This window comes from Cimex lectularius, unplaced genomic scaffold (genome assembly GCF_000648675.2).
Source record: "Cimex lectularius strain Harlan isolate CLEC.00 unplaced genomic scaffold, Clec_2.1 scaffold112, whole genome shotgun sequence".
Classification (NCBI taxonomy): Eukaryota; Metazoa; Arthropoda; class Insecta; order Hemiptera; family Cimicidae; genus Cimex; species Cimex lectularius.
The window spans coordinates 1,472,069-1,492,246 of NW_019392699.1; the positions used below are offsets into that span (position 1 = coordinate 1,472,069).

Sequence of the window (20,178 nt, forward strand, 5' to 3'; positions counted from 1 at the left end):
GAGGCACATTTTAGTTTTTTTAAACTATTTTATCAACAGAACATCACATGTCCAAAGAATAGCATGCATTATTGTAAAGAGAGCTAATTGGAAAAATAAACGAAGTTAAACATGGAGCTCTTCTGTGAAAAAGATGGGAAATGGTCCAGGCATGGACAAGAGGCCTACTAAGAGTACCATATGGCCCTCCTTTCCACAAGAGCTTTCTAGCCAAACTAGCCATTTAAACATGTATACATGAAATAAATAACAAAAAGCTCAAGGGTACAACAATAATAATACTTAAGATAGTCAGCCAGTTGTACGGCTCTCCGAGCAGAGTCAGCCAGCTGATAATTCTAAGCCTAAATTATCTCCAGTTCAACTCAAAAATTGTCTGGAACAGCCTAAATACCCTAAAAAACTAGGATCTACAAGTAGTCTAATGCCTAAAAGGAAAACATTAATACAAATCATTTGTCACTTTGTAAAGCAGTTTAAACACAAAAAAGTAAAGTTTATTAGTCAAAAACTATGTTTTTACCCCTAGAGGGAATCTAGCAACTGGCCTACATGGGAATTGACCTGATATCAACCTGTCTGCCAACACTTTTTTAAACTTTTATATTTGTACTTTTCTAGTAAATACTGCAGGTTTCTCCCCTCAGGAAAGCGTTCTGTTGAATCAGAAGTTTTGGCATTAAAAAAATTTGGAATAATAGTGGAAGAAATGTTTAATCGAGCAAAGCATGTGAGCACTATCGCAAACCCTGCTCCTTCCCATCTTTACAGAGCAATGGCAAAATAAGGAAAACATCAATACAAATCATTTGGTACTTAGTAAAGCAGTTTAATCACAAAAAAAACGTTATTAGTTGAAAAGTTTATTAGTCAAAAACGCAAAAATCCATATTTTTACCGCTGGAGGGAATCTAGCAACTGGCCTTTAGATTGCAATTGACCTGAGATCAACCCGTCTGCAAAAACTGTTTAAAATTTTGATACATGTACTTTTCAAATAAATACTGCAGGTTTTTCCCCACAGGAAAGCGTTCTGTTGAATCAGAAGTTTTGGTTTAAAAAAATTTGGAATAATAGTTGAAGAGAACGAAGCAAGTTTTAGTTGATCAAAGTATGTGAGCACCCACCCCAGAACTTTCTCCTTCCCATCTCTTCGGAGCAATGAAAAAATAAAAAAAATATTAAAACAAATCATTTGGTACTTAGTAAAGCAGTATAAACACAAAAAAGAAAATTTATTGTGCAAAAACTCAAAAATCCTTGTTTTTACCGCTGGAGGGAATCTAGCTTCATACCTCTAGATGGCCACCATCGAGTATGACCTTTCATCGATTTTCACAATTTGAATTTAATTTATTAAATATATAAAGTATAATTAAGTACTACTTTTGAAACATTCAATCGACTTAGTTTTTTTAGTTTGTTATTAAATAAAAAATTGTCGTTTCTTTAGAACTTTGATCTTTATGTACATCTCACTACTGACATTTTTGTACATGCTTCAACTAGTGGTTTTGCAAAATAATTAAAATTCCTTTCAGAATATTGAATAAAAATGTTTATTGAAAGTATGAGAGCTGGTCATTACAAACAAATGCTTCGTTAAGAAATATAATATCTCTAGAATATTTTGTTTTTCATGTTATTTAAAATATAGCTTTTATAGAGGAAATATATTTTGATATATCGATAGATGATTCCGTCAATAAGGCGCAAAAGCGCGCTCGTTAAGTTCAGATTTGTGTAGTCTTCCTTTCGTCAGTTCCTCTATAATCTTACTAAGAACAACCCAAAGCACCAAAGTCCCTAGCTTTTTCAGACTTAAATAAGTTTTGTACAAATCCAAGATTCACTATGCCGGGAGAGAAAGCCGTTCTCAGATACATCAAGCTCACCGAAAAGGCCTTTGCTCCGGTTATCGGGTCTCAGAAAGCGGCCGGCTTCGATCTGAGAAGGTACGTTATTTGAAAATCGTTTTAGTTATTATTTTATTTATTAGTTATTTTAGTTAATTTAAATAATATTTCCTCCGTTTATAGCGCGTATGACTACGTGATTCCGGCGAGGGGCAAGGGGTTGGTCAAGACGGATCTGCAGATCGACCTACCTGAGGGCTGCTACGGCAGAATCGCCCCACGATCAGGGTTGGCCTGGAAAAATCACATAGACGTCGGAGGTAAATAAAAAAAAACCACCTGTCCATGTAAAGATGAAAACAGCATACACCTTACTATAAGCATCGCAATCATTACATCATAATGATGGAGCATGCTTTTGTTTCTTTACAAGAATAGAGTTGTTATACTGTGCATCAGGACCGTGTCCTATCTGTCGTTAAGAGAGTTCATCGTGGCCAAAAGTGATAACCACGCGTGAGAGTTGTGACTTGTCAATCAAGTAATATGGAATGAGGGTGAGAGCTGTAATTTGCCACAGTTCTTGATGATGATGATGAAATTAGGAAGCGGGGTTTGTGCTCTCCAGGCACTGCAGCCTTCTGGCTTATTGTTCCTTCCTAGTTCCCTAGTTCAGTGCAGTCGACTCAATCTTCTTCTAAGAAGTATTTGGTCATTAACTGTTACTGCTGCATTTTCATTCCCTAGGTTTTTCCTGTACACTAGGTTGAGCTGTTGCTTCGTATTTGAATATGATTTGGGTGGCTGGTAACTCCTCCTCGTTGCGTAATGTGCAGATGGGATCATTATATATGCCCATGTTGTGTAGATATTTTCCCAGATGCCAGTTAATAGTTCTATCACTCCTCTAAGTCTAGCCCTCTCCAACTGCAGCAGTGAGTTTGCCAATCTAGGTGAGGGTTGTTTTAACATTAGTTTACTTTGTCTAGCGCTGCTAGAGTTTATCCACTTCTCCTTTGGTTTTATTTGGATCCATTCTGCGATGGAGGATTCTGTATTTGTTTTTGCTATCTCAAGTATAGGTTTGGGTAATGGTCTTGCAGATCCTCCTCTGGCCAGTGTGTCTGCTTTTTTTTTACCCAAAATTCCCCGAAAAACCCAAGATATCATCAGCTTGTTGTGTTCCCCAGGTTTTGGCGATTTGGAAGCATTCACTGACTAATTTTGATGTGTTTTTACATGCTAATACTTTATTAATAGCTGCTTGGCTATCAGATCTTAAAAGGATTTTTTGCCAGCGTCTTTTTTTAAAATATTTTCTAGAACACAAGCGTTGATGGCATGTATTTCTGCTTGAAAAACCGAAATAAAAAACACTCGATCCTGCTCCTTCGTTTGTTTTGGAGCTCTCTGTATACCATATCATTGTATCTGTTGCTCCCTTGAGTTCTTCCTCTCATTTATAGTCTGTTGCGACTTTATAGGATGTTATAAAGAATCCGGGATCATATAGTCAGTCCCCATTTCTAAGATGGGGTGTCTGATTTAATTATGGTCGTGTGCTCGAATTGTTTAGTTCCTATAAAATTTGATAGTTTTTGGAGCCCAAATGAGCTTTTCCAAGCCTCTTCTGTCACAATCCTTGACGACGAAGGAGTACTTTTTGAGGTCATATCGCACACCCACAAGAAAAGTGGCACAATTCAAAAACGAAAATTTTACAGGAGAGACAGATGGAATTTTACTTTTTTGACTTATGTCTTAAGTTCATGCCATTACGGTCGTTGGCAATAAATACTGTCATGATCCATCAGTTAATGTCTTTCGTTTATCCTATATTTAAGCGAAAATACAAACCTTTAAAAATACAGCTGTTCTACTCCTAAAAAACTACCGCTTTTTGTGTTGTGACACTTTTTTTTGCATATATTGGTTTTCAATAATTTAAGTTAGTTTGTTTGCTCTAACAATAATGGTGATCAATGACTAATTGTAAGGGAATTAATTTCTCTTTAGCATCAACTATTAGGCATAGCAACCTAAGCCCAATACTTGCAGACGTAATTAATTGACAGTAGTTCTCACAGACCAAATTCAAACTACATTAAATATATTTAACAGTTTTCACCCATGCTTACAATTTACACATGAAATCGAAAACAACAAAAAAATACCATTTTTAGATGCACTCGTAATAAAACAATCAGATGGCACATTAATCACAGATTGGTATCAAAAACCAAGCAACACAGATCGTTAACTCAACTTTACATCACACCATCCCCTTCTTACAATAATAAACACGGCCAGAGGGTTACTTCACAGAATTATTACCCTAAGCCAAGAATTTTTCACCACAAGAACATAAAGATGTACAAACATATCCTACATAACAATCACTACCACAAAAAAAACCCGAATAATCAACTCAACATTAAACATCTACTATTACTAATAATATTACATCAATTCTACCAAACACAGACAAACCAATATACATTTCCATTCCATTCGTTAATGGCCTATCACAAATTAAACACTTTTCTCTCTTCTTATAACTTTAAAATAGTCTTCAAAAACTATAAAACTCTTCTCACTCTTTTTTCCAAAATTAAAGATTCCACACCAGTAGCATATAAGTCTGATGTAATTTATATGTAAATACTTTTATTAATACAATTGATATCCTGTTTTCAGCTGGAGTCATCGATGCTGATTATAGAGGGAATGTTGGTGTCGTTCTGTTCAACCATGGTTCTGAAGATTTCCATGTTAAGGAAGGCGATAGGATTGCACAACTGATCTGTGAAAAAATTTTCTACCCTTCACTTCAAGAAGTGGAGGTCAGTAAATTAATTAAAACAAAAATAATATAATTTTTTTTCTTCAATACGTCGCATATTCATAATTATTATGTTTCGTACAATTTTGGTTTATGGTTTTATATTTATGACAAGTATGCACTGGATGTCACAAGATCTGCAAGATATTTCATCTCCTATTACGATTTTTGAGGTGCAAAATTAATTTGAAGGAGTAATCATTTTCTAAGTTATTATTGTTATCTAATAAAATAAAATACAATTAGAAATTAAAAATATGAACACTTTCTGTCTTTGTGGAACGATCGCGGGACGTGGGTTGGTGTTCAGCTAGCATTTGAAAGTGAAAGGATTGGATCTAATCAGAGGTCAGGGGGGATGTAAACAAAAATAGCATAGTAGGGAAGACTTCAGATAATCAAAAAATAATATTCTTTGAATATGCAAATCAACATGGTGGTTCTTTAACAAAACCATTAGTTCTCACTGCATTTACAATGAAACATTTGGGCTGGGCTTTATCAAAGTTTCCAGTTTTTGTTTTTCATCCAGTTATATTCCTTTGGCATAAGAAAGTAAATAAAGTAGCGTGTATAAGGATGCATGATTAGCTTATACTTTTGATAAGTATGTTGTTCTTCACTAATTTCTTTCCTAATGTTTTGACAGGAGATTAAAGAAACTGAAAGAGGCACTGGTGGATTTGGGTCGACAGGTGTAAACTAGTTTATTTAAGAATCTTTAACCTTTGTGATTGCATTTTTTATTGATTGTTATTATCATCCTCTAATATTTGTACATTGATGTATTGTTCTTTGATATAAATACAAAATGGTTTTTGATTAGTGTTAATTATTGTGAAAAAATTTCTGATTCCCTCTTCTTTTTTTTTTAAACTACGGTTTGCAACAGCACAGGTTGTATTAACCCTTGGCGTGTCAATGTTTTTGAAAACAAGCCCATTTGTAATTATGTCATGTTCGAATGTAGGGCATTTAAAAAAAATATGAAAAATAAAACTTCAAAGAAGTGAAGAAGAAGGAAATAAGAAAATTAAAAAAAAAGATTAATTTGTTTTCATTTTTTATGTAATTATTATTTGGCTGAAAAAATGCTGCCATAGAACAAACATAGGATAAATGATAAAATGCTACGAACTGCAGTTATAATAATTATATTAACATGAGTTAGGCATAACTGACATGAGTAGGCAACGGACTAGGTGATACTAGACTGAAGGAATATCGAGCACTCTGGGGGAGAGAATGTGTCCAGACTTGTATTATTATGTGATGTAAAAGGATATCGGCATCATTGGAATATCCAGTACAACGCACCGTGGGGGAGGGCATGTTTCTGTGGGTGTCTGCTAGCTCTTCACCAGGTCATTGCGAGGGGGTTTATGCACTATCCAAGGTTGGAGGGAAGTGAGCAAATGTTTGTGTTTTTGTCCCATTAATAGTAATTTGACAACCTGAGGTACCTTCGAGAGACTAACAAAATAAGAAAACAGATTAAAAAAAAAAAAAAAATCAACTGATACATAATAACATTAAAATACATGCACTACAAAAGCAGAAAAAATTGGCTCCTTGGCAAGAAGGCTAGGGCTTGTAATAAATTTTTGGTCTTGTATTAAAAAAAGTGATTCACATCCAAAGCCTCATCCCCTTGTGATTAATATTTAATTAAAATTCTCCAATATTTTAATTATAAATTCATTGTAATTTTTGGTTATTTATGAACATTCTGGTCCATGCATTTATGCTGTTTTGCTCAGGCATGTTAAGGCTAATTATATATAACTTGCAAGGCTTGCTTTGAGTGAACTTCGCTGGCCAATCAAGTTCAGAGGTGATCCTTTATATCTGAATGGCACCTCCTTTCGGGTTCTGGGAAATGAACGGTGTCGGTTGTCCTCTATGCAGTTCAGGTGTTAGGGAGAAAATTGTTCATTTTTTGGCTGAATGCAACATTTTGTCACAGATCTGCAGTTTACACTTGAATTACTCTATAATTGCAAAAGACCCGCTTAAAGTAAAAGTTTAGGAATTTAATTAAATATGCTCGACAGGTCTGGCATTACTGGCATGAATTGTGGTGGAATTTAATTTCTAATGAATCTGCTTTTCTTTAATCTTCATTGTTTTCTTTATTTTTTTCCCTTATTAGTTCTTACTTTTTCCTTCAACTGTAAAAAAAAGCAGTATCACTTTATATTATCCAGCGACTTTATATTAACCAGCAGATGGATTTTCTTTTTCCATGCTGTATAATACCTCATTTTTCTTATTTATGTGTTTAATTGTTATGTTCTATACAAATAATAAAGAATATTATTATTATTTATGCTGTTTCGGCTGTGAGGTGCATTTATTCATTTCGCCGCCTTGTATTGTGGTCAGGGTATAAGCAAGGTGAGACTTAAGAGACTACTAGATTGAAAACAATAAGTAAATTCACTTTCAAAAGTAGGGAAACATTTTGAAAAGGAGGAAAGTAATGATAAAAATATAATATAGTGCAAAAATATAGTTTATTACAATACACATACTTTAAAAAGTTGATATTGCAACCAGATAAAAGCAAAATTATATCATACGATATAAATTAGCGTGTAATTTTTTTTAATTAACCGAAAGCATGACAATTTATGATAACAAAAATAACAAGTTAAAAACTTAAATAACAAAACAAATAACAAATCAGACCAATGGTAAATCACTACTTTTCTAATAAAAAATTTCCTTTTATGAGGCAGAAAATAACAAGGATTCAAAATCAGGTGATCAATTTTTGGTTTCTCAAATTGCTAACATTAACTGGAGGGAGGAAAATTTAACACAAAGTATAATATTGTATTATCATTGAATAATTTGTACAGAAATATCTGGACATTTATTTTTAGACTATGAATAAGCGAGGCAAAATGTAAACACCTTTTAATAACACAGGTTGATAACATCTTTAACAATATAATAAAACAACCTAAGCGTTTCCTTTTTATTATAAAATTGCTTGTCTCTTGTGTACAAGAAACAAAAGTATATGATAGTGCAATAATTCAGTCTTTTTTTATTGCTGAGTTAAATAGCGATTTGATTACAATAAATTGCAATTAATTTCTCTAAAATAATTTGTCCGTTGTAAGGCATAGTTTATGACAAGACTTATTGAATTGGCACAAGTTAGACGGCAGAAGTTTTAATACTTTTAATTTGAGCTTTTCTAAAATTAAGAGGAACGCCTGTAGTTTATTTATTTAAAATTGAAGCTAAATAGAAACGCATTTATTAGATACAAGGGTGTTATTTCATTTTTATTAGAGCGGCTTAAGAAGTGAATCACTACACTTCAGTAATTTATTAACTCAACAAAGTAATCTATTTTTTTTTGTGTGTGCAAAAATTGGGAAATTAAACAGCATACATCACATTTGTCATCAACTATTGTCCAGAACAGATACATGGCAATAGAAAAGTATTCATACATTTATGTGAACAATTAAAGCTTACATTTTTTTATATACATTGCTCCACAAAAAAAGAAAAAAATGCACTTAGTTTTTTGTTTAATTTGTGACTTTATTTTAATATTTTCAATGGAATGTGTTTATAAAGCGTTATTTAACATTATTTTGATACCCATCACTAATTGCTTTCTTTACTCTTTTGCACAAAGGTCCATAATGTTCATTACTTCCAAACAGATCTCTCCATTTAGTTTTGATTTCTTGAGTGAAGAGTCATTAGTTTTAAACTTCCTTTTTTGCTTTAAAATAGTCATTTCTGAGGAGCAAGTAGCTACTGCACTCGCATTGATTGAAGAAGGGTTTAGTCAACCGTTTGGTGCGCGTATTATCAGACTGCCTGAAACAACCATCCAGATATCAATCAGTATCGGGAGACTGGTTCCTGTCACAAGTGGCCTGGGCCAATCGAGAGCAACAGAACCTGGGGATTCTATATTCTGAGATGGCCCCCGCCACCTTCGAAATGCTCGTAATGTCAACATTAGTCCTGAGACTGTTCAAAGCTTGCTGAGTTATAAATAACACGTCAGGAGGCCCGCAAGTGAATATTTCAATGAGCGACTTTTTTTTTTTTTTTTTTTTTGTGGATCAATGTATTTTTTATGTGCTATATAAGCAAGCAATTTGATGTGTTTGCATTTTAATAAGTATTTATTTTTAAGCGGTTCTAATTCTACGCATTCACCTTTCACTTAAAGTAACGTCCAAATGGTCCCTAACCATTAACACGATAGAAGACGTCTTTTTTCTCATAGATTTTAAAATTATGTGTATGTGCGTGCCCACACACGTGCTTAATTAAGATTTTAATTTAAATAACAATTTCAATAAAGTACATATTGGGTAACCAACCTTTTATATTCTTCAATTATTTGGCATCGCATGGACTTCTGTTTCAGAAAATGATGAAACATTTGCCAAAATTAATTTAAAATGAAATTTGGTAGCATAAAAGAGGCCTTTTTTTTTTAAAATAAATATAATGCGCTTTTAAAAAATAATTTAAAATTCTGTTGAACTTTATATTAAATAAATTTATAATCTGACTAGTTTGTACAAGGAATTGAATCATATTTCTTTAGAAATACTAAAAACAGTTCAATTAACTTCAAATAATAAATTACTGGCTTTTATTTGTCAAATGGAAGAATTACTGCGCAATTGGCCTTAAAGTAAATTTTTAACGCAGTAACCAGTGCCAATCTTAAAGGTAAGACAAATTTACTCAGTTAAATATAGACAGGAAAGTTTATAAACTGGTAAGTCCCGTAGGAGAAATAGGACTTCTCAGAAGGGATTGTATCTTGGTGAAATTGGGATTTTCCTGGTCTGCCAAGCATTTGAACAACACACTCTCGGTAGTGGTGATGAAACAGCCGATTTGCTGGAGTCTCTGGAACGATTTGATAAATTTTAAAAGTTCAAAATTGAAAATTCGATAAATTGAAATACCTTCAGCGCCAAAAGGCGGTCCTCTTGGGTTCTGGACGTACAAGAATCAGCCACCACGTGCACCTGAAGGCCGAGAGCCCTCAGCTCAGCCGCACTTTGCTCGATGGTTATGTGAGTCTGAAATAAAATTTTTCTTACAAAATAACACACCTTTTTCAAATAAATAAACGTTTTCAAAATGTTGTAATGAATTTTATACAGACAAAATTATCCTGGTCTGTTTTATTCTTGCTTATTTTTTCTACACAGATACCAGAACATCAGATATCAGAATATGCAGACTGGGTTGATAAAGGCTGCACCAAAATGAACTCTGACATTCCCCTTGGAATTTGTTTTGAAGAATAATTTGAAAAATGTATTCTACAGTGGTCCGACACCTTCTATGCAACTTGTCTGACAGTGACTTTAATTTTACTTTACTGTTGGATGTTACAACAGAGGTAATAGATACCATGTAGCAGAGTTGTTAAGGCATTATTAGATTATTGGCTAGTAAATCCAGTGGTCATGGTTCGATTCTCACCATCACGTATGGACTTTATTCTGATACAAAAGGGTAGGTCACAATAAAAAGTTGACTCACTCATCAATGGAGGTTCCAGGGCAGGATTGAATCTCAGCGACCCGGTCCTGACTCTCTTTGAAAATTTCTTCGATGGAAGAACACCGGGGACGACTCAGTTCACTTAGTGTCGTTGCAAGCTACCAAAAATGAAGCCAGGGAGGAGTACAATAAGTTAAAAAAACTGCAGTGAACAGGGAGAAAGAAAATGTTAAACCTCAAAACGGTATAGTTTGAGGTGAAATACACGGTACTCTTTTTGATGAGGTTTTTGGTACACATAAGTTGGTAACAATAATTTTCATTGTATAATAACATTTATTGATATCTTACATGAAATAAATTTTTTATATTTTTTTTGACAACATTTTGCTGTCTTAATATACGAATATGACAGTTCCATCTGGGGCTGCCAACAACAAAGGTAATGAATAGAGCGGTTCACTGAGCTTGAGTATCGAGTTCTCTATTTTTTTTTATTATGTTTCCTATCATTTCGTTAGTCACAAAAAGTGAAATTATTGTTTTTTCATATGTTACCCTCCCCCGTGCAATCTCTTTATGGTCAGGCAGGTGAGTAATCACGTTCGAAAAAGAGCTTTGTGAATATGTTAAGCGAAAAGGCTTTTCTGATTGTTTCAAAGACTGGTTCTTTGCCTCCCTAGTGCGAACCCATCAGACTTTAAGCATTCGTCCTCATTACAGTCAAAAATAGTTCAATATCACTGTTCATGAGACTACCATCTTCCGCTTCTGACAGATACGGGTCAGGGACCTTTTGTCCTGATGAAAAAACTCAGCTAGAACTTCCTCAGGCGAAACAGTTGTTACCAAGACATTTTCAAATCAAAACTGTGAAATAAGTCGTTAGTAATATTATTGTTATGTTGGGTAGGAAGCAGCCTGGAATAAGAGGGCCTGAACTGAAGAGAAAACTGGAATGAGGAAGACAAATTCAATTATCCGATAACAGTCACTACACTAGATGATGGACGACTGGCAGGTAGGGTTCCTGGCCGACGACCACCGACAATAAAAGGGGACAGTGAAGAACAGGTAAAATGAACCGCTGTGTCGGATCTGACCCATTCTGTTTGAGGGTTAATAAACGTACAAAGTAAATTGTGATTTTTTCATCGATGTCTTGAGAAGTTCTAGTACAGAAAATTAAACGATTGAAATGACAGACTCGTTTGATTTTTTAAGACAATTAAACTTAATTATTTAATGTTAAAAAAATTGAGTACCTGTAAAGTAATGGAATCTTAGGAGAGTAATACCTCTAGACCAAATAGCACAACACAAAGGACGTTCCCTTTGCACAAAGAGTCCAATTTCTCCGTCACAGCAGGGGTGAGCATGCTCAGCTTGGTTTTCTCGTAAACACCTTCAGCATGGCTAATGTCCAATTCTGATACTGTCTTGCCCATCGTCTCCAGTTTCTGTTCGGTGACAAGCAGCGGGATGTCCAGGATCTTGGCAGCCTGGCACTATACAAAATCGTTAAGGTAATAGATAAAGAATGTTTTATCTCGTTTATGATAACTCACTAGTTTACTAGCCGACTCTACTATCTCGTTGAAGTAAACCGCCTCGGGTCTGTATTTGTCCTGGATGTCACAAAGCAGGAACACTGTCCGTTTAGGTGGCAGTAGGCCGAAATTGACTACTGTCGAGGACATGGAAATATGCTGCGGTGGGCTATGTTCACGTGGCTCTTTTAATCGAGAACCCCTGAGCAACTGTACGTTAAAACGAAATGCGAAAAACACCTGTGGATCCTTGGAAATACCATTGCGTAAAATCCATAACCACACAGGTCCGACTCGATTTGACACAAGTCAATGACAGTCGACATTCGACAGAGCCCCCACTCGCTGCTTTTTCTACTACTGCTGAATTATACCAAAGCAAATTAATTTTTTAATCATGCCTGTAAATTAAATACTAAAACACACACAATATACAAAGAAATATAACACCTGAGGTCTAAACATTAAGAAAAATACTATGTGCACCGATGAATTATGCACGATTTTATTTTCACTGTGACAATCATAAATCATAAAATTAAAATCGATATTTCATAAAATATATTCATCACCTACATTACCTTTTTTTTGAAGTAATTATTAATACGTCATTTTAAAAGATCACGTGAAAACCCGCATTCAGAACTATTATGACGTTACTGTCATCGAGGTGTGTCGTCTAAGCTGCAGCAAATTTTCAAAAACAAAACAATTTATCGGTTAGATTAACTTTCATTTAATGAAATAACATCTTATCATGGTAGAAAATCAAACAACCGATTTGGCCGAGGATCTGCCGACAAAAGAGGAATGCGAGTACACATCCTGCTACTGGTAATCAATTTTCTTATGTAACAGTTCATATTTTGATCATGCTCTGATACTTATGTTTCAAAGCTTTTCATTATGCTCCATCGCTCCTTTACATATTCAACCCCTACATTCATTGATTCAGACAATAATTAAAATACACTGCTCCACAAAAAAACTGACGCATTTTAATATTTGAGCCATATTTTTTGTTTTACTACTTCAAACATGATTTAATAATTGTGAGGCAAAACCGCTTAATTCCTAATTTGATTAAAATCGCCACAATGTAAATCATCAACAAGGGCATTTAATCCTCTAAAAATGACTATTCACTATTGTCTCGGTGGCAGAAAACAAAACGATTATGAAAATGCCCATAATCACCGAGCAAGTTGAAATCAGTTTTACGCTGCAGGAATTTTAAATTTGCCCAAAACGACAGTTGATGGGCATTCAGCGATACCAGGAGTTTGCAAGGTGTACTCGGAGACCAGGATCCATTTGCCCAAGAGCCAGAAGACCCGTCACACCCAATTAATATTTGCTCGTTAAGCCTTTCTGAATTGCAGAAATTGCTTTATGGGTTCTTGCTTGTTTTGTTCCTATACAGAGTTGCACATGCATGTGATTATAATTCTAGCTGCATGATATAACCTGGGATTAGTATGCGACAAGTGTTGATCATTTGGATTACTCAGCTGTGATAAGGCAATAAACTTCACGACCTAAGCAAAAGTGATTCTTCAAAATATTTTTGCCAATTAATTAAGGTTTTTAGTTGAGATGAAAAAAAGTTAATGGCACGAGAGGGATTTGAACCCACGAACTTCGGCTAGATACGCCGCTGCTCTACCACCTGAGCTATCGTGACTCGATCCACTCGGACATCAACTCCCCATCTCAACCCCACCTTATGAGTTTTTTTATCTCAACTAAAAACCTTAATTAATTCTAAAGTATTAATTGGTCAGGCGGACCACGAAATTAGTGAATTTTTGCCAATATTTCGCCATTGGTCCTCTCACACTAAACATTCATGTTAATAAATTCATTCAGTCTCAGTATCACAAAACAAGATACCTATCATATATACAATAAAATCTATCGTAATTACAATTAAAAAAAGTTCTGTTTCCTCCAAAAATTGGAACAGGGGACCCAAATATTTGCTGATGTGCTCAAGTAAAATTCTCATTCGGGCATTCCAACATACTTTCTATATGGAACCAGGAATGGCACTGCTCAATTAAATGGTACTCATCGAGCAACTGCTCACTACGTGATGGACATGTACATGAGCTTTTGCTCAAAAGTAAGCGTCTTTGTGTCATCCTTGTATGGCTTATTAATAAACGGGTATGGATACCATTCTCATCCTTTGCCACCTATCGACACATGAGAGCTTCTCAGCCCGTCCAGCCCAAGATCGTCTTTACAATTCTTACCCTGTGAGATTATTTGTTCTGAACACATCTAATTATCTTGGTCTGTCAAACATAGGATTTTTGATATCTTTAATGGTAGGTTTTTGTGTTCTTTTACTTATTTGAGCCCTTTTTTTAAAAACACTTATTAAAAAGACTTATTAATTATAAAATTTTTTGTTCTAGTCTTAGAGTGATCAGCTTTCAGTTTGGTCATTTTTTGATTATCTGGGTCCTCATATCTCAATGTTCACTGAAGATTGAGAAAAACGACAACACATCTAACAAAGTAACAAACCAAAACAGCTTGGATATGCAGACCAAAACGATTGGAAACGACCTAACTACAAATTCTGTAGATTACAGAACCAATTATCTTAGTTCTGTACATTGAGATTATGATGAATTATGTTCTTTTCACAAATCACTCACCCCTATTCTGGAGATTTTAAACAGTGAGATTTCCTCCTTTCTGTGGAGTGATGAGCCTATAATTTGATCGCTACCGATCATCTTGGTCTGCTTAACCTCATTGGGCTGACATTTTGTCATCAGTGTTGGGTCTGGAAAATGCCACGGTAGCTTACTAATTTCCAATTAGTTTGGTCTGATAGTCATAAACCCTCATCATAAACTGAAGATGGCAAAATGTTCTGACCAACCCAGCAAGGATAATTACAACTACTACTTAACCAAGCATATTTAATTCAATTTAATTTGTTTAAGTGAGGAGAATATATGGAAACTATGTGAGAGATTAAGAGATACGGGTTCGAATATTTTTTGTGATACTTATGCAGTGTTCGTTACGAATGCCGCCAGGAAAACCCTAGTCTGGTGCCAGATGAAAGGAAATGCCAAGGATAATTTGGCAATCTGGGTAAGCAGTGTAGAAATCAACTTTTTCTGTATACACAACTGTAATTTTCACTGTGTTTACTTTAGGATTATCATGTGTTTTTAGTAGCTAAATGCTCGGAGAAATTTGTGGTTTTCGACTTTGACACTACACTCGATATACCATGCCTATTTACTGAGTACTTTCAAAAGGCTGTGAGGCTTGAAGACAATTTTCTGCCTGATTTCAAAAGGTATGTTTCCAGGAGCTTTCATTTTATAACAATATTCTCTAAATCTTTTTCTCAGGAGAAATTTAAAAACTATTTTAAAATAGTATTAAAATAATGTTTAATAATTATGTTTTCTAACTGTAATTTAATTATTTGGGAAATACAGGGTGTTTCGTGTAATACCTGCTTCGGTTTATTTGACATCATTTGCTTCTGACAGGAGCCACATGAAGGACAAAAACGGACAGTTTATGAGTCCACCTCCTTTGTACCCGCCTATTTTTTGTGGTGGTTTGTAGTTCTTTTTGTACGTTATTTAAAAGGGAAAAACCAAACATATAATAAAATCTTTCTGTTCTCAGATTGCAAAAACAATTTTCAAGATTTTCTTTCCGTCGATCCAAACGTCGGAGTAGGTGAAATTATCGATGTTGAAGGCTTTTGGAAAAAATTTACAAGTTGATTTATTATTTTATCTCTGTGTATTTAATAATTGTTTGTGATTTTACCATAGCCACTTACACTGTAACCAGTCCACTTCTTACTGGATTTTTTAGTTTTTCATTAAGTTTGTACAATTGTTTGATAAAGTTTAAGTTAAGTTTTAAGGCTTTTGAACATGTTGTATTTTAATATTAAACAATTTATTTATAGCTTTACTTTAATTCACACCTTCCTTTATATCTATGATTTTTTTAGCTTTGATATTTATTTTTATATTGGGATCGCTTCATTAAAAGGTCGATTCTTCAAGGTGTGGTTAATGTGCCAAAACTGAACTGTCACTGAAATGTTTACAGTACCAACGATTTATGAAAAATCTGTACTGTCCCTCAATTCACATAAATAAAATATGATTTACAAAACTAATCAATAAAATGTTTTGGTCTGTGCACAAGAAATACTTAAAACAGGACTACTAAAAGATACTCTCAGCCAAGAACACTGAAGGCTGTATAATCCACCTTCAACATAATGCTGGTCGTAGAATGCCTAACGTATCTTCAACTCCTAGGAAAACAAAATTATTGGGTTGTCCGGAAAATAATGCAGGATTTTAAGTTTTCATTAAAAAAAATCTATATAAAATATTCTGTTTACGTTTACAGGATTACTCATTTGTATGNAATTATTTTGATTAAAGAACATTGCTTTAAAGTAACTAGTTTCTTTTTTTTTGTTTAATACCAAAATCCTGCATTATTTTCCGGACAACCCAATAGATGACTGTGAGTGTAGGTCGCAAGAGGATTGAAGGTAACGAACAGGCTGACTAGCAATAGCAGGATCAGAACTGCAAATCACTACACCCCCAAAGTATGCTAAAAGCAGAATTTATCAAATGGATGGAGAAAAACAAAATGAATGAATTGACCAAGTCGTAACAATAAAAAAAATGTCTCAACATCTAGATGCGGAAACAAGAATATAACTTATACAGCAGGCAGGATTTAAGAAAAATAATACATCTTTATACTGGACATTGTTAATTTAATTCCCGCCTTAAAAAAATGGGAAAACTCGGATATTTGACTACTGTATGAGCAGTAGAGAAGAGAGACACTGGGATGTGTGACTGCAACACAGACAAGAAACAGAACAACCACTTTGGAAGGAACACAGTAATGCCTAGAATTTGGTTGTAACATCATTTTGGTCTGTCAAATGCATTTTAACATATTCAATGTGTTTCAATTCAAACTAATGCCCAAGAAAAGAACCAAAGGGAACTCCAGAAAGTATTAAACTGCCTTAATTAAACATAATCCACTTTCTGTAATATAAAAATAAAAGAAAGTTCAATTCCATAATACATCACAATGTATTAAAGGGAGACTAGTCACCAGTGACTAAAAGAAAACAAAAATCTAAAGTTTTAATAATTATAATAATGGGAATTAAACAGATATGTGTGTCTTCTGACCTATCAACTTATACAAACAAGAGATTTTTTCTCATTTCTAAACCAATAGTATTATTTAAAAAAATGATTATTTAGGTCACAATCAACCAAAAATTATAATTTTTTCCAATAATAAATGAAAATAAACAAATTAAGAAAAATCGTGTTGTCTACAGTATCATGATGGGAACTTAAAATAATTTAAATGAAATAAATAGAGGCAAAATGACTATTTTAATCATATATTACATGCCGTATTTAAGATTCATCTCCTTTGCCACCCAAATTTATTGGTAAAACTGGTTATTAATACCACAATCGACATAAATATAATGAATATTATACATATTATCTATAATAATTTAAATGAAACGAATAGAGGCAAAATGGCTACTTTGAACATATGTTACGTGGCAAATTTCACATTCCTCTCCTTTGTCATCAAAATATATTGGTAAAAATGCAATATATTGTAAAACTGATTTTTAATACCATAATTGACCTAAATAGAATACATAATATACATTTTAACTATAATAACTTAAATTATGTAAATATAGAGGTAAAATGGCTACTTCGACCCTATACTATGTGCCAATTTGAAGATTCCTCTTCTTTGTGACCCAAATATATAGGTAAAAACTGGTTTTTAATACCAAAATTGATCTAAATATAATACATATATATTTTATCTATAATAATGTAAATTAAGTAAATATTTCTATTTCTACTTCGACAATATACCAGGTAATTTTCTTGTTTCCTGCTCTATTCTGTTAGTTATACTTCTTTATAAGCTTATATTCTCTTGAGATTAACATTCATTTTTTAAATTAATTTGCGATTTTTTAGTCTGCTTTGTTGCCAAATTATAAATAGCATCGATTTGATCACTTTACCCCCCCCCCATTAATAATAGTTGGCTTTTGCATCTGTTTTGATTAAAATTGTGGGTGAAAATGGATATACTATTTTTAAGATTTCTCTTCTATGTCACCAAAATATATTGGTAAAAACTGGTTATTACCACAGTTGACTTAAATATAATATATATGATACATTTTATCTATAATAATTTAAATCAAGTAAATATAGAGGCAAAATGGCTATTTCGACCAAATGCCACATAATTTTTTTGTTTCCTGCTCTATTCTGATAGCTATACTTCTTTACAAGCTCATATTCACTTTTACATACATACTTTTATTGGTTAGTAATAGTTGGTTTTCGCATCTATTTTGATTAAAATTGTGGGAGAAAATGAATATATTATTTTTAAAATTCCTCTCTTTTTCACCCAAATATATTGGTAAAAACTGGTTATTTATATTTATATACCACAATTTACTTAAGTATAATAAATTTGGTTAAAATTGTATATATTAAATATATAATATAACAAATATATATATATTAAATATATCAAATTTTAACCAAGCTTATCAAAATCAAATGAATAGAGGGCAAATTATAATTTGTGACCTGACAAGATGAGAAAATTTGATTGATTTGCATATTTGCCAAGAAATTGAATTGCTACAAACCGTTATTTATGCCATGATTAATATAAATATTTATATTAATTACTGTGATTCTTTCTTGCAACATTTGTGGAAACATAAATAAGTCCACATTCTCAAGTTTGGTGCAAAATAAAAATATATTTCATATCTGAAAACAAATTGATATGTAGAGGGGGAATTTGGATGTAGATGATAAATGATGGCTATAAAAAATTAAATAAATAATAATATACATTTTATTTGTTCCTATTTAATACCTACATGGAAATTAAAACTGAAGTTTTATATAAATTATAAACATGTTGATATGGGGTCAAACAAAAATCCTTGCCTGGTTTTGCTCAAATGAACTTAAACTGGAAAGATATTTGTTCAAGCTTGATCGTTTTTAAAATTCTAATTTGAGTATTTATATATTTTTATAGTACATCAAAATAAAACTGTACAGATCAAAAGTTTCAAGTAAATCTTTAGATTTATCTCTCTTTGATTGAAAATTGTCAGTGAGAAAAATCCAAACATCATTCCACAAATGGCATATTTTTCATTTCAATTGAGAAAAACATATATTTCATGTTGAAACCTCCGAATTGAGGACAAAAATTTCACTAAAGTCTATGTCCGGTAATAGTGAGATCGTCCCATTGTATAGGTGTTCAAAGCTATGCACCCTGGATGCTTTGTTCCTGTGTAATGATCACCCTGTTGCTCATAATCTACATCATAATAGATCCCACTTTGGTTCTGAAAATATAATACCAGTTGATTCAAAATTCATACAGAAATACACACTGTAGGGTGAACTTACAGCAATAGAGCCACGACTTTTGGGCCTAGGAACATGAAAGTTTCTCCCAAGGAGATCTGTCCTGTCTTCCTCTTCACTGCTAGAGTCATGGCGTGTATTATGAGTTGATCCAGGTCTTAAACCCAGTCTGAAGATTAAACAAAAATTAATTTATGTCTTAAAAATGAAAAATAAAATAATCTTGCCTAGGCAATGGCATAGGAGCCATAGGGAGAGTTCCTCCATATCCGAACATAGCTGAGGACGGCCTTGTAGCAATTCCGACGGGTTCAGGCTGGAAGTAATGAAAATTAAAAAATAGATTGATTTTATCAGAAGTTGTATGGTTAAATATCTCTTAATAAAAATAAATGTAGTACTTTGTAACCTACAGCGTAATGGTTTGTGCTCTGTGCCATGACATCGGCAATCTGCGCCCATCTCAGTCGGTCCTCAAGTGAAACTTGATAAGGCGGGGCACCTATACCAGGTGTCTTTACAGTACTACCACCAGAAGGCATATATCCGAATACAGGAGAACCAATACCAGCCATCTTCTGCTCTTTATTCCAACGTCGGCTGTATTTTAAATAATGCATTAGTTGTTTTATAAAAATTTAAAAAAAAGGGACAATGCATATTTTATCCATTACACAAAACTATAACCTTTGAAACTTTATTTACTAATTAAAACTGAATTGCTTTTGTAATTTAAAAAAAAAGGAACTCAGCTAACCTCCACATACACAAGCATACCAACGTTGATAGTATTATAATAATGGCTGCGACTGAGGCACCTATGGCAACTCCCAAAACTTCACCATCTACTTCACACTGTGATCCATAGTAGTTACCAGCACACCTTTGAAGAAAAAAAATTCTTAGAATTCTATAAACAT

The 20,178-nt window shown here is 33.5% G+C and overlaps 4 protein-coding genes across 7 annotated transcripts in view; 2 read left to right on the forward strand and 2 right to left on the reverse strand.

Moving 5' to 3' along the window:
• The first annotated feature begins 1,710 nt into the window (after positions 1-1,710).
• On the forward strand, positions 1,711-5,530 carry LOC106664443 (deoxyuridine 5'-triphosphate nucleotidohydrolase). The gene is made up of 4 exons (XM_014390145.2): positions 1,711-1,955; positions 2,040-2,176; positions 4,554-4,699; positions 5,348-5,530. The coding sequence occupies exons 1-4, from the start codon at positions 1,855-1,857 to the stop codon at positions 5,402-5,404; spliced, it is 441 nt and encodes a 146-aa protein (XP_014245631.1). The 5' UTR covers positions 1,711-1,854; the 3' UTR covers positions 5,405-5,530.
• Positions 5,531-7,197: 1,667 nt separating this feature from the next.
• On the reverse strand, positions 7,198-12,424 carry LOC106664585 (isochorismatase domain-containing protein 1-like). Of its 2 annotated transcripts, XM_014390455.2 has the most exons (5): positions 12,341-12,424; positions 11,778-12,119; positions 11,508-11,717; positions 9,663-9,779; positions 7,198-9,603 (listed from the first exon to the last, which is right to left on the reverse strand). In XM_014390455.2, the coding sequence occupies exons 2-5, from the start codon at positions 11,907-11,909 to the stop codon at positions 9,460-9,462; spliced, it is 603 nt and encodes a 200-aa protein (XP_014245941.1). In that variant the 5' UTR covers positions 11,910-12,119; positions 12,341-12,424; the 3' UTR covers positions 7,198-9,459. The 2 variants fall into 2 exon arrangements, with proteins under 2 accessions (XP_014245941.1, XP_014245940.1); XM_014390454.2 differs by lacking the exon at positions 12,341-12,424 and having other exon boundaries at positions 11,778-12,322.
• Positions 12,425-12,436: 12 nt separating this feature from the next.
• Positions 12,437-15,719, forward strand: LOC106664586 (protein N-terminal glutamine amidohydrolase). 2 transcript variants are annotated; one of them, XM_014390456.1, is made up of 5 exons: positions 12,437-12,593; positions 14,723-14,876; positions 14,942-15,087; positions 15,233-15,357; positions 15,429-15,719. In XM_014390456.1, the coding sequence occupies exons 1-5, from the start codon at positions 12,517-12,519 to the stop codon at positions 15,527-15,529; spliced, it is 603 nt and encodes a 200-aa protein (XP_014245942.1). In that variant the 5' UTR covers positions 12,437-12,516; the 3' UTR covers positions 15,530-15,719. The 2 variants fall into 2 exon arrangements, with proteins under 2 accessions (XP_014245942.1, XP_024081850.1); XM_024226082.1 differs by having other exon boundaries at positions 15,233-15,373; positions 15,429-15,508.
• A 2,991-nt stretch (positions 15,720-18,710) lies between these two features.
• Positions 18,711-20,178, reverse strand: part of LOC106664609 — a 29,101-nt gene continuing 27,633 nt past the window's right edge. Inside the window, exons 8-12 of one of the 2 annotated variants that reach the window (XM_014390502.2) lie at positions 20,016-20,141; positions 19,672-19,858; positions 19,486-19,574; positions 19,301-19,427; positions 18,711-19,236 (exon numbers count right to left, since the gene is read on the reverse strand). In XM_014390502.2, the coding sequence (XP_014245988.1) occupies positions 19,108-19,236; positions 19,301-19,427; positions 19,486-19,574; positions 19,672-19,858; positions 20,016-20,141 (658 nt within the window). In that variant the 3' untranslated portion in view covers positions 18,711-19,107. Of the gene's footprint in view, positions 19,237-19,300; positions 19,428-19,485; positions 19,575-19,659; positions 19,859-20,015; positions 20,142-20,178 lie in introns of both variants that reach the window. The other variant, XM_024226083.1, reaches the window with a different exon arrangement.

Excerpts from the sequence above, each read along its gene's own strand:
- LOC106664443 (XM_014390145.2), top strand. The coding sequence starts at position 1,855 with ATGCCGGGAGAGAAAGCCGTTCTCAGATACATCAAGCTCACCGAAAAG. Across the intron at positions 1,956-2,039 it reads GCCGGCTTCGATCTGAGAAG|CGCGTATGACTACGTGATTC; the intron begins GTACGTTATTTG and ends CTCCGTTTATAG. Across the intron at positions 4,700-5,347 it reads CTTCACTTCAAGAAGTGGAG|GAGATTAAAGAAACTGAAAG; the intron begins GTCAGTAAATTA and ends ATGTTTTGACAG.
- LOC106664585 (XM_014390455.2), bottom strand. The coding sequence starts at position 11,909 with ATGTCCTCGACAGTAGTCAATTTCGGCCTACTGCCACCTAAACGGACA. Across the intron at positions 11,718-11,777 it reads TAGAGTCGGCTAGTAAACTA|TGCCAGGCTGCCAAGATCCT; the intron begins GTGAGTTATCAT and ends GATTTTGTATAG. Across the intron at positions 9,780-11,507 it reads TTGTGCTATTTGGTCTAGAG|ACTCACATAACCATCGAGCA; the intron begins GTATTACTCTCC and ends ATTTTATTTCAG.
- LOC106664586 (XM_014390456.1), top strand. The coding sequence starts at position 12,517 with ATGGTAGAAAATCAAACAACCGATTTGGCCGAGGATCTGCCGACAAAA. Across the intron at positions 12,594-14,722 it reads GAGTACACATCCTGCTACTG|TGAGGAGAATATATGGAAAC; the intron begins GTAATCAATTTT and ends AATTTGTTTAAG. Across the intron at positions 14,877-14,941 it reads AGGATAATTTGGCAATCTGG|GATTATCATGTGTTTTTAGT; the intron begins GTAAGCAGTGTA and ends TGTTTACTTTAG.